Source organism: Aulonocara stuartgranti, assembly GCF_965226115.1.
Source record: "Aulonocara stuartgranti genome assembly, chromosome: 5".
Taxonomy (NCBI): domain Eukaryota; kingdom Metazoa; phylum Chordata; class Actinopteri; order Cichliformes; family Cichlidae; genus Aulonocara; species Aulonocara stuartgranti.
The window spans coordinates 14,445,690-14,463,026 of record NC_138943.1 but is presented as its reverse complement, the minus strand read 5'-3'; the positions used below and the strand labels follow the sequence as shown (position 1 = coordinate 14,463,026).

The window sequence follows — 17,337 nt, the reverse complement described above, 5'->3', positions numbered from 1 at the left end:
GAACTCTGTGTGCAGCAGCTGAAGATGAACTCATGTTGCTGTGTGGTACCAGCTGGTACAGTAAGGTCTGGTTGATGTGAAATGTTACCCAGCAGCGCTTTGTTCAGACTGTGAGCTAAAAAGGTTTACAGCCACAAAGTCAGGAGCAGGTTTGTTGCTGGCTTGCACTTCAGATCTGCAGCTAAGCTCAGTGTTGCACAGTTCTGTGAAATGAATTCTGCAGCGTGAAATATCCAGTCCTGTGTGGCAGCAGAGGAAAGTGGGACACGTTGTAAATATGAATGTTGGTAGTTGGAGGTTAACGACAGTAGGATCTGGATCTGGACCCAGATGTGATATTTGTGTGAAGATGGGATTAAATGTGTCCTGGCTTACGGTGTTAAATTATCCTTACAGAAATTCCTGGATCATGATTTGTTTCCTCTCCAGTTAATTTTAAGTCCATCCAAGCCTCACTGTGGTAACTTCTTCTCGTAATTGCATCCATAACTTTGTAATCCTGCTAACAAACTGTACCAATCACGAAACCTCACTAAAGGGGGGAAAATGAGCCAATAAACATTTAATAAAAGGACAAACGGAGGGATGTGACGGACGGAGATGAACCTTTTTATGGGATTGTGGTGCTTGGTGACATCTTAAAGGAGGGGGGCAAATAACTGATCTGCATCTGACCTGAGGTCTGCCTGTTTCTTTCAGACTCTAAAGCCATTGTAGATGGGAACCTGAAACTGATCCTGGGTCTGGTCTGGACTCTGATCCTACACTACTCCATCTCCATGCCAGTCTGGGAAGGCGAGGATGAAGAGGTAACGTCCAGTTCGTGGTTTGGTTTTTAAAAATCACTTGTTTTTGTGGCTGTAAATGGAAAGCTATCTTCTTCAGGAGCTTTCTAACTGCAATGTGCTTTTGTATTCAGGCAGAGTCAAAGACACCCAAGCAGCGTCTGCTGGGCTGGATCCAACACAAAGTCCCCGATCTACCAATCACCAACTTCAGCCAGGACTGGAGGGACGGCAAAGTACTGGGAGCACTGGTGGACAGCTGTGCACCAGGTATGCCTTGTTGTTCCAGGCTGTGCAGGAAGTTTACCGTAACAAACTTCATTAGCAAAAATTAATTACACTGTATCGTCAGATGGCATTTTTGGGTGAAGCTGGAACTATTTGGCATGCAGCAAGCCTGTAAGAGCGGCTTTCTCACAGCATGGGTGTGTTTCCTTTGGAGTTTAACCACACTGGTATTTTTACTTACCCTGTGTGTGAAATCGAAGTGAAAGCCAGGCTCCATGTTTATGTATGAGATTCCTAAAAATGCCAAACTGAAAACATCAGAATTATAAACACTGTCTTTTAGATTACTTTTTAAACAAAGAATAATGAGTTTTATCTTATTGTGTACAACATGTAAGTGTTGCTAATACAAGCCCAACTCTTTGTAAACTAATTGTTTTGTTTCTGTTGTTTGCAGGCCTGTGTCCAGACTGGGAGACCTGGGATCCAGTCAGACCAGTGGAGAATGCCACCGAAGCCATGCAGCTGGCTGATGACTGGCTGGGCATCCCGCAGGTTGGTTTTCCCTCCATTGTTTGCCGTCACTCCTCTGACCTTTAAATTAACCTTTAAAGCATTTTCAGTGACATTAAAAATTCAGGTGACGTCATTTAGTGCCAGAATTTTTGTCTCCACCTCAGACACTCACTGTTACTTTGTTTTCTAGCTTTAGTTGGCTTTTCAAGTCAAACGCTTTGCTTGCTTTAGCATCCAAGTGTGAGGAATGCAAGAGAGGCTTTTAGTGTAAACAAGCAGATCACAATGGCTGCAGTTCTTACAACGCCATGCATTTTGTGTCACGCAGCCCAATTAAGGCAGAATCTGCTGTTCTGTGAGCTGCTGCCAGAGGTCAGAGGTCAAGAACATGATCAGATTATTATTTTCCTGATTTTTGCTGCAACACAGGAAGCTTTTTCATTTTTCAACACAAGCTTGTCTGAGGTTGAGGCAATGCAAGCCTAGAGTTTAACAGCTGTAACATTTCTGTAATGAAGAAACTTCACAGGAAGTGATTAGGAAAGTGTCTTCATCTTTTTGGAAGTGGGTACTTGGTGCTTTAGATGTTTGTTTGAGGATAACAAAATACTTTTCTCTCTGCAGCCTCATTTTTAATCTTAAGGAAAGAAAATGGTTGATGCTTGATGTGTTTCCTGTTTCACCTCCAGTCAGCTGACACTCAAACAGAAGTCTTCTTTAGAGAGTAAACGAAAACCCAAAGACTCACGGCGTCAGAGTTCATTCACATCCACATTTCCACCTGAAGTCATCACTAATGCTTCTGTGTCTGAAGCGACTGAGCCAGAATATCAGACCAAAGTAGTCTGTTTGCATTTCGATAGATGAAGTAGTCGCATATTTAATGTGAGCAAACCCCATTAGACCAGCGTTTCAAATTATGATGTAAGGGGTGTAAAAGTAACCCCTGTGAACCAAAAGTTCAGGCTTCATACTTTAAACATTGGGACATTTTCCCCATAAACAAGTCCGAATTGTTTTCCATGAACTTGACTCCTCACTAAAACTGCTGAGTTTTCCTTAATCTGTTTTAAAGCTACTAGAATAGCTTTGAATCATTCTGTCCAAAATAATCTTTACGTGTCCTATGTTGGTGCTCTTCTTCTGATTGGCTGCAGGTGTCTGCCTCTTCCTCATGACATCTTACAGATCCAAGAGTAGAAAAAAAACAGCATGAAACTTGAGGTTTTGACAGAGGTTACTTCTACACACTGATGTCATTACTTGAAACATTGCCCATGTTTAATTTATGCATCCACCATTGGTTGTGTGTGTGTGTGTGTGTGTGTGTTTATTCAGCATACACTGTGTGTACACCCTGTTTACACACACGCTCCAAACAATGAGCTCCATTTTCCAGGATAGTGACTCTTGGTTCCAATGAAAGGAAATATTAATGCTTCATTATATTTTTAACAGCATGCATCAAACCTTGGTGCAGTAAAGCCCCCCCCCCCCCCCCCCCCCCCCCCACTTCCTGTTTCCACATGACAATGCCCTCATGAACAAGGCCTGGCGCAGAAGGAAATGGCTTTCCCAGTTTGGTGTGAATGAACTGAACTCATCTGTAGAGATGCCTGAAATGAAGCCAGCTCAATAAATTTGGGCTAAAAAAAAGTGACATCTCCTCATGCAGCGCCAGCATTGGATCTCATTACTGCTCTGGTGCATAAATGGTTCGTAATTGGAAGGAAATGTGAAACCAACAACAGATTATCGCCTTGTCAAAATCTCGTTCGACTATCACATGTTCGTCTATTAGCGCTTTCCTTTGTATCTAGTTTGACTGCCTGTGTGGTTGCTGCGCAGTTTCAGATTCTGACTGATTACTTGGTAAAAGATCGTATCCTGAAGCTACCATATCATGTAGAGATGACTGCAGATTAACGTGGAAATGGCAATCTGTCAGAGTTATGTGTATCAGTTTATCTTGCGATAGGAAATATCAAATGTAATTCATTTTGTTTATTTCAGTTAAATTGCCATAATTATGAAGATGGCGCAGAGTTTCTCAGTTTTTAATGGCAGTCTTGTGTCTGAGCAGGGAAAAAACAAACAAATCCTGTTGGTCATCATCAGATAACCACATGTGAATGACATCCTCAAGAACTAAACAGAACAGGAGATGTTAATGTGAGATGTGTGGTGGTAGAAATAAACACACACTCTCAGACTCTGCTTTCCTGTTTACCAAACCAGAGTGCTCAGGGAAAGCTGCCTTCACACTGAGAGCCAAGTTCTGACTTCTAGGGACAGTCGGGTTTATTTATTTTGGACCAGCTGTAAACGGTTTGTGCGATTGCAGGTGATCGCTCCAGAGGAAATCATCGACCCCAGTGCGGACGAACAGTCGGTGATGACCTACCTGTCCCAGTTCCCCAAAGCCAAACTGAAGCCCGGAGCTCCACTCAAACCCAAACTCAACCCCAAGAAGGCCCGCGCATACGGACCGGGTACGCGCACAAACTTGCAACACAAAATAAAGATTTTAACACTTCTGAAAACACTCGAGTTCATCTGGTTACCGATTCAGTAATTTGTTTTTCTCACTGTGTTTGAGCACTTGACACGCTGCGAGGAAACAAGCAGCTATAATCTAAACAATGGGCTGCACTCACATCTGATCCACACAAACACAAGGTGGTGAGGTCAACATTTGTTCTTTAACTTGGACTGTAAGTGAGGAGGAAATACCAGGAAATTAATAACAAGGCAACACAGACACCAACACGCCCACAGCAGCTACAGACTGACGGCTTGTGCTAGAAAAACAAAAGGACAAAAGATTTAAATATTTATAAAATAATAAAATGAATAATTATGTCAGGAGCAGTCTGTGTGCTGCAGCAGCTGCTCCCTCACAGGATTCTTGTCTAGAATTTGAAAATTGCAGTATTTGAATGCTTTCAGCTGAGCTTTTAATCTGTGGTCAGAGATGAACTAGCGAGAGCATGTTAATAAGGACAATTTGAAAGGGAAAAGTACGGAGACCCGTTTGTGACAATGTGAAATTCAATTAAAACACAGTACGTCCAGATTAGTAAATGTACACCCACTCATTATGGAATCTGATGCTGGACTCTGTAAATCAAACGGTGCACATAGAAGAACCCTTAATCACTCATGTCACTGTAAATCCATCCTGTGTGTTTGTGCTTCAAATATGTGTGCAGAAGGTTTTGATTGGGATTAAATGTGCCGCTTGTTGATCTCTAAAGTTCCTGAATTGACCGTCGTCCTCTGCAGGTATCGAGCCCACAGGGAACAGAGTGCTGCGACCTGCTGTCTTCACAGTGGACACATTCAGCGCGGGTCAGGGGCAGGTCACAGTCTACCTGGATCATCCAGATGGCACAAGAGAGGAGGTAAAATCCACCTCCGCATTATAGAGTAGCATCTAATGACAGGCATAAACATATTTTGCTTTATGGATATGCATTTTTGTTCTTGGACTGTGCTGGGCAACCCAGAGAGCCAAAGTTTAAGGAAAAAAAAAATAGTGAAATTGTGTTTATAGCTGTTTAACTTCACAAACGCTAAACTCATGGACCTGTGTGTATACTTTTACTTCCTTTTAATTGGTCCCCCTTTTAACTACCTTAAACTTGCATGACATCCACTTGCATTTGTGTCGATCAGCTGAATGCGGAGCTTAACGAGGGCAAGAAGACGTACAGTGTCACCTACATTCCTCAGGTCATGGGAGCCCACCAGGTAGGCTTTGTTTTGACTGTGAACACGTTATTATAATTGAATCAGGACAGAAGAAACCCACTTTCTGTGTATCGTGGGGCAAGTATTTATTTAAAAAAACAAAACCTAAAGGTTATTGTTCCTCTCAGCAGATGTTTAATTAGGAATTATAACTTGTGTAATACGCTAATTTGCTTATGTTTCAACAACAGAAAAACGACCAGCAGATAAAAGCAGTGTATTAGTCAAACCTTTGGAATTAGAAAACACTGTCACCTACCTAGAAAGTGTTAATTTTCACCACGTCAAGTTTTTCTATTCTACGACTCTGAGTGAAGAAGTCCAGAAATACATGGACTTTTTTTACTGTAGTGAAGATTTGTGGTTCGATGTATTTCTTATTAAGAAATTAACCTTTAAAGAAAATTTATACATATTTATACAGTTGTATTCAATTTCATTGGAAAATGCAGTACCAGTAAAAATAGTTTTTTAATTTGGATTTATTGGAAAAATTAATTAATGCCAGGTTTTTTTCTCATTGCTGTGTAATGAAAAGTTTTAAAATTACACGAGTTGTTTTTATGATATTGTTATTTATTGTTATTATTATTATTATTATTATTATTATTATTATTATGAATATATATTTTTTTAAAGCAGAATCTAGATATTTACTTTTAAATTGTTCTAGGTCACTGTGTTGTTTGCGGGCCAAGAGATTCCCAAAAGTCCCTTTGAGGTGAATGTGGATAAAGCGCTTGGAGATGCTTCCAAAGTCACAGTGAAAGGCCCGGGAGTCGAACCTGTGGGCAACATCGCCAACAAACCAACTTACTTTGACATCTACACTGCAGGTAAGAGCAGTCGGACACAAGAAGAAAAATCACTCTTTAAAATGTTTCTACATACAGAGGTGGTGTTTTTATGGAGAATCAACACTGATATTAAAAAATCGTCACTGTAGGTGCCGGTACAGGAGACGTGACAGCCATGATCAAAGATCCTCAGGGCCGGCAGAACACTGTGGAGGTGATGATGGAGGATAAAGGCGACAGCGTGTACCGCTGCACTTACCGACCCACGCAGGGTGGCCCGCACACAATCACAATCACCTTCGGAGGCGTTGGAATCCCCAAGAGCCCCTTCAGTGTGGACGTGGGCCCCGGTGAGTACATTGTTTTTCCCATTTATCTATTGCACAGCTTAAATCCTTTAAATGAAAGAGTCATCACCTGTTTACTTGTGCTGTCTCCTTCACTGGCAGCCTGCATGCCGGGAGCGTGCAGGGCGACAGGTCGAGGTCTCCAGCCGTCAGGTTTGAGGGTCAAACAGGTCGGTGATATCAAGGTGGACACCAGGAACGCTGGCAGTGGAGAACTGAAAGTGACAGTCAAAGGACCGAGTGAGTGCGGTTAATATCTTAGAAGCTTTTAAGAGAAGTGAAATAAGCTCAGACCTAATAACAAAGAGCCACCTTCAGAATCTCATTGGCCCAGTTTCATACAGACACTGCAGTTTTTGTCCATTTTCTGTTTAGTGACTTCACGTTCAGGCTTCATGTTGTATCCACCGGCTCAGTTTCCATTGTATGTTTCTGGATGTTTGTTTTCCAAAATGTCACATTGCTATTTCAACTGTGATTTAAAAGCTTGTTACTCACTCGGTTTTATTTATATAGCCTCATATTACAGCACACAAGTTTGTCCCGTTCCACGATGTGCAGACATATCACATTATCTGTGTGTGGTTTCAGAGGGCGTCGAGGAGCCAGTGAAGCAGCTCTCCAGTCAGGATGGGGTGTTCTCCTACGAGTATCACCCCAGCAGTCCTGGGAAATACATCGTCTCCATCACCTGGGGAGGTCAGCACATCCCAAAGAGGTGAGCTTGTATGCTGCGTGTTTCACGGCATTACCTCAGCACATTACCTCATCTGATCTGAATGACTGGGTCTCCTGGGGCCTCAGGAGACCTCATGTTCAAGACCTCGTTTTCTTTTTGTCACCTTTCTGTGAAGCAGATTGCTTTTCTTTCTTTTTTCTTCCCTCTTTCCTTGTGTGAATATTAGTAATGGTGTAGGGTTTCTGAGAAGCAAAGAACATATATCAGAAGATGTACATGAATCTGAGGGATAAAACTGAACTGTGTGTAGTTCAGTCTTAAAATCTAGACCTCTTCACAGGTCACAACAGGTCAGAAATTTCCCTCAGCCTTCACATCTTTGGGGCAGGGGAGTTGAGAACCCCTTTAACAGGTTTCTGTTTTGTTTCATCCGGCACTCACCATTAGCTCGCTAAACTAAGCTCAGAGGAAGAAACTCCTTTATATAAGGAATATAAACTATAGCTGATCTTGAATCTCACCAGTGTCTGTAAGTCCAGATGTGGAGAAGATGGATGAGCCGAGAGGCAAAACTCCCAGGCATAGGTAGTCCGGTGACCTCAGCCTTCACGTAATGCCTCTGTACTGCAGTGCTTTTATTCATTATTTCAGTTTAAGACTTCCAAATTTTGGAATTTTCTACTGAAGTGATGTCTGCCTGCCCTTTAAGATTGATGCTCAAAAGTATGTAGAGGTACATTGTTTTTTTTTGTTTGTTTTTTTTGTAGTGACCTCTTTGGCCCAGTAAGCATAGTCATGGTTTGTGCCATTGGTGGGCATAAGTTTCAAAAGGCTAAGACAAAACTGGGAAAGTGGAACATTTAAAGGGGAAAAACTGTAAATCCGCACAGGCAGTTTTATTTGGAGAGCAACAGACATGAACAGCAGACTCTGTGCACACACACTGTAACTGCAGTGTCAGGTTTCAGTCCTGTGGGGCACTGTGGTTGGCTTGTTTGTTGACAGTCTTTTGGGTGATTTCAAACTGTGTAGCGGTATTTAGACGCACGCACACACACACACCATGCTGTTTTTATGCATATGTTGTGACATTACCAAAACAGCAGCAGACTGTGTGATCTGATTTTTATTTTTTCCCCCTCTCCAGTCCATTTGAAGTAACAGTTGGTCAGGAGGCGGGGCCTCAGCAGATCAGGGCCTGGGGTCCAGGTTTGGAAGGAGGCATTGTGGGTAAACCTGCCACCTTTGTAGTGGAGTCCATTGGCACCGATGTGGGAGTGTTGGGTGAGTGATCACACCTGGTTCAGGTTCACCTGTATTTATCAAGCTGCTGCTGAACCAGCAGAAGACATCAAATCTTTTCACCAATCATAATTTCCTTCACTACATCCATAAACCTTCTCCCGAAGGGGGATTGGGCTTTGAAAACAAGTGAAGGGGTTAAAAATCATACGCTACATATAAAAGATGGATGTTGCCACTTCAGTACTGGTTGCAATTTTGAGCCTGAAATGTTACCACTGAATGTATCCAACCTGCAGTTCTTTACACCCTCACTAACTTAATCTAACCTGCTGTGTCTTCAGGTTTTGCCATCGAGGGACCTTCACAGGCCAAAATCGAGTGCGAGGACCAAAATGATGGGTCATGTGACGTTCGTTACTGGCCAACAGAACCTGGCGAGTATGCCGTCCATGTGACCTGTGATGAAGAGGACATCGAACACAGCCCCTTCATGGCCTTGATCATCCCTGATAACAACACTAGCTTCCCAGATAAGGTCAATGAGACTCTGAACAAACACGAGCACATGTTCAGGTGTTTTTAATTGAACAATGAACACTTAAGTTGGGGAATGACTTTTGTTTTGCGTTTGCAGGTCCAGGCTTACGGGCCGGGGCTTGAGAAGAGCGGCTGTGTCGTCAATCAGCCTGCCGAGTTCACTGTGAACGCTGAGCATGCTGGGAAAGGACCTCTGAACATCACAGCTCAGGTCAGAAGCAGAAATCCTGCCCCAAACTTTTAAGGATATAATATTATTATTATTATTATTATTATTATTATTATTATATATATATATATTTTTTTTTTGCAATAATGCCTACCATTATAAACAAAGATTAGCTTAATATTTGTTCACCTTTAAGTTATATTTTTTAATTACTGTAAGAAAGTTTCCAAACATGACTGTGGGAATAAACGTGTGGAATTCGTTTTTGCATCCAGTTCCTCATAGTTTGATCATATGGTGAAGTTCATGTTGGTTTATGAGCTACATGTAGATGAACTAAATCAAAGTTCACAGGTTGCATGCAAAGTGTGTGAGTGCAGTTAAATGTTAAGACATTTTTGACCATTTGCCACTCAAACTGCTTAGCCATGGGGTGACCCAGTTTTTGAAGCTGTTAATTCAATGTGGTGGTGTTTTGAGTGTGAAACCCTGAGATCAGACCCAGGGAAGACTTGCTGCTTTGGGTCTGCTTCAGTGTCACCCTGAAGATGGTGGTGGGAGTCTGCTTAGCCCTGCTGAATAGACTGCCAGGAAATGAACGAACAAATGGATGAAATGTGCTTTTGCTTGATGTGGTTGTCAAGTTTGTCTGCCTGCTTAGTTCCTGGTGCTGTTGTCTGTCATGTGATTGAACTATGTTCATGTTACCTATGGTTTCATAACAAATCCTTCAATTAAAGAAACTTTAATCAGATTTCCCATTATAACAAGAGAAAACGATACCATTTAATTCATTCAAATATATTTTTTGTACCCATCTTTGTCCTATTGATTAACTGACTTCCTGTTTGTTTGTCAGGACGCAGAGGGGCTTCCTGTGGAGGTCAAGATGAGGAGCAAAGGTGATGGACTGTATAGCTGCTCCTACACACCCACCTCCTCTCTCAAGCACACCGTGGCTGTGTCCTGGGCGGGAGTCAGCATCCCCAAAAGCCCCTTCAGGGTAAGCAGCCAATCACAGAACCCCGTTACTACAGGAAATGATAATTCCCTGCCCAAATCTGAGCATCTTGCCATGGCAGAAAGCATCAAGGTTGTTCAGTCGGAGCATTTAATTAAGACAGAGAGAGTAGAAGTTGTTCAGTCAGAGCTGAAGGTAAAAAGTACAGATGAGAGCTGCAAAACTAAGAGGCCTCTGATTATCATAACTACATCTATCGAGGAGAGGTACACCTCTTAGTTTAGGTGCACAGAGGTTCATCGTACAACAAAAAATTTAAGAAAAACTTTAAATATTATGAGAATTAAACACTTCACATGAAGAAATGGTAAACTGAGATGCATGGATAAGCCTGTAACTCAGTAGATTGCTCATTACATTTACATTCAAGTATCTGGTATTCAATATACCTTCATAAATGTGTTCAGTTGGACGTGGGAGGATATCTGTAGTTTGGGTTAGTGAGTTTGTTTTCTTCGTCAAGGAAGCAAACCTTTCTCTCAGCGTGTATCTGTAAAGCGTCACAATCATCAACAGATGGTTGTTAGAGGAAGGAATCAATATCTCGTGTCTGATCAAAAATTTAGAAGCTGAAATGTTTTTGATTTTTCAAATGTTTTAGTTTACACTGTTCTAATGAACTCCGTCATAGTAATGTTGTCACTGTAACAGCTGTTTGTCCTTCACATTATCACTTAAAACCCCTAATCTTAAAACTTGTTATGTAGACTCTTGATGTAACCAGTCTTCTGCACTGTAACCACTGTCCATGCATTTTTATTTTTTTGTGTAACACTTTTTGGGTTTGAGTCCCACCTGAAAATCACTCACCTGAACCTTTCTGATCCCAGCTACAAACCAGCTTTGACGTATCAGCAGTCATCATCTCCAAAATGTCAGTACTCACCATATAAACCAGCTAGATTCATGGGTCATAACCCTTAAGAAGAATCCTAAACTGAATTTGCTCAAACTTTTTAGGCAGTGCTCACTAAATAGTCTACAATGTAATGACCCCTGTGGTGCTATATACCAATAACTATCAGTTTTGTGAGCCAAACTTTATTCTTCGGGTTACAGATAAAGCTCCAGTTTTGATTTAAAGAAAAAACAAACTCTTTACTGTAAGTATTAATGATGTCACAGAAACGAGGGCTGCTTTTTGGCATCTCAGATTTTGATTTTGGGCATGAAGTGAGCAGCAGCCTCATGATGACATCGCTTTCAGGACTACATTCAGCCTTTTTAAGTACATGCACTTAAGATTTAACTACATTTCTAATGTTTGGTTATCATTTAAAAGTAGACTTCTTCAAGGGGGTGGATCCTTTTTTAAAACCCTTAATGGGATTGGATTAGCAAAATACTAATGTCTTAGTCACAAAAGTGGTTTCCTGTCAGAAAATTGAAAGATAAAAATGTTTTCTTTTCATTTTTGACAAACTAAAAATGTAGGAGAGATCATGCAAAAGCAACTCCCATCATTGGTATAAACGTGTCAAAGCCTTCCGGTGTAGCTGGTTTAAAAGATTTTGGATTTAGCCTCAGTTTACCAGAAATTATAAGACTCAAAATAATGAACTCTAAAGAATGACAGCATTCTTTAGAGTTCACATTTATACTCTGCAAAGCCAGAGAGGTTCAGATAAGTGAATTTTTAACAGCATGTTTGTTGTTTTTCCCTCCTGTTAAATGTGTTCATGTTCAGGGAAAACCTTTTCATTCCATGTGTGTATTTAATGAGATCAACACACACTTTCAGTGTAAAGTTGCTGACGTGTGAAAGTCATCCACATCAAACATACATTCTGAACACAGATACAATTGACCCATGATTTTGAGTATAAGGGCAAAACTGAGAGTGAAAAAGTTTTCTTTTTCCATTCATGTTTACTAACCAGTCTGTAAACCTTTTATTTTACTTTTTGAAATCATTGTTTGAGTTGCTGCTGTTTGTTTTGAAGCAGTTTATCGGCTCTTTCTCTTTGATACAAGTTTAGTTCCACATACATTACACACAAGTCCCATGAGAAACTGCCGTAGAGTCTGAGATTCATGAAGATCCCAGCAAGCATGAAGAGCAGGCAAAGACATTCAGCTTGTTGCACGTCTGTTATCCTTTCAAAGTGTTTAGGGCTAGACTAGACTTTCAGAAGCTTTTGCAACAACCTGACTGATTTCTGTAGTGTTCACGGTGGTCCATAAATCACTTCAGCCGATGGACACCTTGTGATGTCTTAGTCACTGATTGTTCAGCAGGCTTGTTCTGAGCTGCAGCGACTTGCGTGCAGGCTTCCTCGTTCTGACTGCGCCTTTCTCGAATTTCAGTGAAGATACTTTGGGTGGATAAAATGCAAACAGACGCACCCAGCTCTCAGCACTGCTGGGAGCCTACAGCAGTGACACCTTTTTAATCAAACGTGTAGGAAAAGAATCCAGCATGGGAAAGAGGTTCATGGTTCAAATCTGGCTCAGTGTAAACTGTCCACTGCTGTGCTGGTGAGCTACAGACGAGGGAGTAAAGAATCTGTTTAAAAGCCAGAAACTGAAGCAGAAAGTTGATTCTTTTGTGTCAAAATGAGCTCACTTAGGCAGCTTCCATACACACATTGTATCTAAGGTGCAAAGTCCATCTCTGAATCCCTCTGGGAACTTATTTGGGCAGTTATTTTTAGAAGTTCTCTCGGATGACTAAAGCAGTTTGATTCCAGTGTTTACTGCGACATAAAGTCCACACCATGTTAGCAGCTCTTTTTATGCTGTCTAATTTACCCACTAGTGAATGGACATGGTGTCTGTCGCTCCCTAAGCCGAACGGTTTACCGCTGCCTGCTGTGTGTCAGAGCGCGTATCGTTTATCTCCCGGCTTCTTTTGTGACTAATCCTCTGGAGTAGTTGCAGAATAAATCAACCTCTACACCCTTTGACAGTCTGCTTGGGTTGGGCTTTAAAAACAAGTCTGAAAAGAGCACTCATCAGCTTAAACACAAGTTGCAGAAACTGTTTGCACTCATTGCACTGATTTCTACTTTTATTATATAGAATGAGTAGATTTCCTTTTTTAAACATCTGTAGTGACTTAAAATCCTTTAAATCAGCTTTTAGAAGTTTGCAGAATTGTTTTTTTTCCCCTCCGTTGGCGCCTCATTTGAGATTTCTGTGCTTGCATTTTTGTTTTAAAATATTCCCAGTAAATCTGTAACTAACGTGTTTACTGAAACCAACTTTAATTTCAGTCTGTACTAAAACAACAAAGCACTTAAACACTTTAATTGCCACAAGTGGAAGTTGATTTCAAAATAAATGAACATTTTATTTAAATGTTGTTCTGTGTTTGGTTCATTTCTTTTTCTTAGGCTTTGCTCATTCAGTTTCTTTCTTTCACTCGTTCACTGATTTCTTGTTTAAAGCAAAACAAAGTACAACAAAATCTAAACGCTACATGCAAATGCAGGGAAAGGGGGAAGTGACCAAAGACCAGGCAAAACAAAGTCAGAATCCTGAATCGGACCCAGTAACTGTAGCTGTGATGTGGAATAATTATTGTACAGTCTTGCACTGGAGATGTTATCTAAATGGCACAAAGGGCATTTAAGACTTTGTTTCTTAAAAAACAAAAGTTTTTATGATGGTGGTAAAATTTTAATATCACATCAAGACACTAGAGTTTCATATGGGATCAATTTGATGATCATGAAGTAAATTTATGGCATTTATTAGTTGGACTTTTCCCTTTTTAATGCCAGAAATTCATATTGAAGTCCCAGCAGTTAGTTTTCATCACCTGTGAAGTTGTTAACCTGCACTTAGGCAATTTACTGTGTTTCACTTTTCATTCAGTGTCTTTTTATTATCAGTTTTTAGTTTTATTAGAAATGCTCTTTACTGTTAGAGTAAAATTGCACAACTGTGTACATTGTAGATGTGATCTGCCTGTAGAGAATTCACTGTTTAATGCCACCACCCTGGTTTATTGCTACACCTTTCAGATGCTTTTTGGAAACATTGAATCCTCCTCACCTGCTTTCCTCTTAAGTTATAGCTGTGTGAAGCCAGCATTAATAAACGTGATGTTGAAATGTGTTGCAGTAAATATGCTAAGAATAAATTTAAAAAATGAAAAGCTGTGCATCTAGTTTGGAGCCTTGTGGTTCTCTGTATTATAGCATTCATTGTCGTCTTAATTTTATTTTATTTCTACAAAATTTGACTGCCTCACATCCTTAAGGAGATTGAAATAAGTGATGTCACTTCCTGTTGGTGCCCGTAGGTAAATGTGGGTAAAGGCAGCCACCCCAACATGGTGAAGGTGTTTGGTCCCGGAGTGGAGAGGAGTGGACTGAAGGCCAACGAGCCCACACACTTCACTGTGGACTGTTCAGGAGCTGGAGATGGTAACTCGAACACACTAAGAATCATTTAGACAGGAAATCCTGACTGTTTTATCACACTTCAAAAGAACTTGCTTAAAGGGGATGTGCTTTTCTTTGGCTGGGACATTAACATGTATAACCTTAAACAGTGGTGGATCCACTTGTACTTCTGTGGTGTCACAGAGTAGATATGCCTGATGTGGCCATTAACCAAGATAATAGCTTCTAATTTAGACCCAGAGTTGGGGGGGGGGGGGGGGAGAGAGAGAGGGAATTGTAATTTTGTGCTTTGTATTTGGTCAAGTTGTTTCACAAACTTTGGGGTTTGAGTGTTAGGAGTAAGCAAGGTGTGTTCTGTTTCAGTGTCAGTCCAAGCAGCAGTTTATTAAAAGCTAACAAAGTATCACAACCGTAAAACAACCGGTTTTGATACCAATATGCCGGTTCAACACCAGACTTCAGATTTGGATATTCTAAAATGAATCAACTGGAAAAGATTTGAAGCAGAAAAACTACTTCCATGAACAAGTTACGCTGACTGTTCTGTGACGTTCGAGAGAGTAGCCTTCTCCTTTTTTTCCCCTCTGATTTCATCATCAGAGGGTACCCACTCCTACATTCATTTCCATTCTGCTGCATCTTATGAACTCTTATCTAAACTTGCACTTCAAACAAGTCTGAGGACGACTAGTATTTGTCACTGCATTAATGAATAGAGACAAAGCACACGTTCAGGTTTGAGTGTGCATATATTCTTTTAATGTGGTGGGGAGCATGTTTAGGCCGGTGCATGCGGGTGATGAAGCATGATCCTGTGTTACTACTCAGGAAGGGTCAGATGGATGAATTTCCTGTTGGGATGTTTCTGCCTTGAGATCATTGCCATGACATACCAGAGGAAAGAGAGGGGGGGTCGGGGTGTAGGGTATATTACTGTAGTATCATTCAAAGGCTACATTCATTTTAAAGTGAATGCACATGTTACAAACAATGTGTTGTTGTTTTTTTACTCTGCTCTGTGCCAAAAGAGCTGTTGAAATTCAATTCAGCCTGGGGGCAAAAAAGTAAACTGCTCTAAAAGGCTAAAAGAATTATTTGCAAATGCTACTAGAATTTATTTATTTTCAAATTATAGTATCAGTATGTTCAAACTGGAGAAAGTAACACTTATGTAGATTTATTTATTTTTCTTCTTCCATGTCATTTTCATGACAGGAAACGCTGCTTTTATGAATCCCCCCCCCCCCCCACCACCACCACCACCACCACCACCACCAAAAACACACAAAACTTTGCCACAGTGGTGATGCTCATATTAGTGTGTGTGTGTGTGTGTGTGTGTGTGTGTGCACATAAAAACTGCATTTGTTTTAATCTTCTAGAATTAAATTCTTAAACATTACAGTATGTGCAGTGGGGTAATTTGAGCTTTTTCTTTGGGACAAGAGAGAATTGTGAAGGTCATCTGCTAACACTCTGTATAGAAAGAAAAAGGGTTTCTGAGGAGTTTCTCAGGAGTGGTTTCAGGTTATCAGTGGTTTCCCTTCAGGGGTGGGCAGTTTCTGTTGTCTGACATGGTTTCTTGTCCTTTTCTTATCTCTCATACTCTGAATTCCTCTGTTGTGATTGATAGCTCGGGTCTTGTGCTGCAGGGAGTGCCGGTTGTGTTGCACAGGTGGCTTATTGTTTATATTAGAGTTTTTGGCAATGCACCATCCCGGAGGTGTGAAGTGTTTCTGAGAAGAGACGATTGACTGAGGAGCAGAAACTGAAGCAGGCAGCGCCACCTTGTGGCAGCCGGTGTATACACTGAAACGATCATCGGCCAAGAAATGAGATTATTTGGAGTCTGAGTCATAACTGTATGTTCACGATATGGTTATGGTCAACTGTGTTTGTTCAGGTGATGTCGGCGTTGGGATTAAGTGTGACGCCAACATGATCAGCGACAAAGAGGCTGACGTGGATTTTGATATCATTCCCAACGCCAACGACACGTTCACAGTCAAATACATCCCTCCTGCTGCTGGAAGGCTCACCATTAAAGTCCTGTTCACTGACAAGGTACAAACACACTCCTGAAAGGATCGCCCTCTGGTCTGAGTGCTCGCTGTCCACAGTCTGGAGTCAGAAGTGATCACATTTAGATGAGTGTGGAATGCAGAGCATGATTTACTCCATAAACTGCCTGCAAAGTATAGATAATTTCTATCAATTGATAAAATACTAATTTTTCCCCTAGTGTTTTAAGTCGGCTTGAAGTCAGATTTGATGAATTAATGAGTGCCAAAAAGACATCTTTCTATTTTAATGTTTTCATCATTTCTAAGTTGCTAAACCTGCTCTGATTCCTACTTGTATACCACTAGTGAAATAGCTCACTTTTTTCTACAGGAGAAGTCTGATGTTGGTGAAACACAACATAGAAAAGAGCGAGTGTCTCTTAAAATCTGTTTGACCTCATGATTTAAGGCTTGTATGAAGAAATGCATCGATTTTTCTGCGTTAAATATGACGTGCCAATAAATGTGTTTACCTTTTGGGCTTTTCTCTTTTCGCTCCATAAGCTATGCTATAGAATGTCCACTTTTAAGAAAAAAAGGTCTTACTGTGATTTTATTCTGGTTACTTCACACAGGAAGTTCCTCAGAGCCCCTTCAGTGTCAAAGTCGATCCTTCACATGATGCATCAAAGGTCAAAGCAGAAGGTCCTGGACTGGCTCGCACTGGTGAGAGAGTGGATTTAATGGGACATTAAATTTATTAGAATAGGTCTTAAACAAAAATCTGTCATTGAGCCCAGTCTTTTAAATCAAAGGTTAGTCCTTGATATGATCTGCTATTTGTAGGCGAGACTGTGACAGTATACAGAGAGCATTATTACAAGTAACCCCTTCTCTTATTCTGT

At 40.9% G+C, this 17,337-nt stretch overlaps 1 protein-coding gene across 3 annotated transcripts in view; it reads left to right on the top strand.

The window, feature by feature from the left end:
• The window catches only part of flnba (filamin B a), a 63,719-nt gene that overhangs the window by 26,648 nt on the left and 19,734 nt on the right, over positions 1-17,337 (top strand). For all 3 annotated transcript variants that reach the window (XM_082534913.1, XM_082534912.1, XM_082534914.1), the window contains exons 2-18: positions 700-809; positions 920-1,055; positions 1,471-1,568; positions 3,874-4,021; positions 4,815-4,933; positions 5,208-5,282; positions 5,956-6,118; positions 6,229-6,429; positions 6,529-6,666; positions 7,018-7,144; positions 8,253-8,389; positions 8,692-8,885; positions 8,985-9,098; positions 9,916-10,059; positions 14,327-14,450; positions 16,333-16,493; positions 17,068-17,158. In XM_082534913.1, coding sequence (XP_082391039.1) covers positions 700-809; positions 920-1,055; positions 1,471-1,568; positions 3,874-4,021; positions 4,815-4,933; positions 5,208-5,282; positions 5,956-6,118; positions 6,229-6,429; positions 6,529-6,666; positions 7,018-7,144; positions 8,253-8,389; positions 8,692-8,885; positions 8,985-9,098; positions 9,916-10,059; positions 14,327-14,450; positions 16,333-16,493; positions 17,068-17,158 — 2,280 coding nt within the window. The remainder of the gene's footprint in view (positions 1-699; positions 810-919; positions 1,056-1,470; positions 1,569-3,873; positions 4,022-4,814; positions 4,934-5,207; positions 5,283-5,955; positions 6,119-6,228; positions 6,430-6,528; positions 6,667-7,017; positions 7,145-8,252; positions 8,390-8,691; positions 8,886-8,984; positions 9,099-9,915; positions 10,060-14,326; positions 14,451-16,332; positions 16,494-17,067; positions 17,159-17,337) is intronic.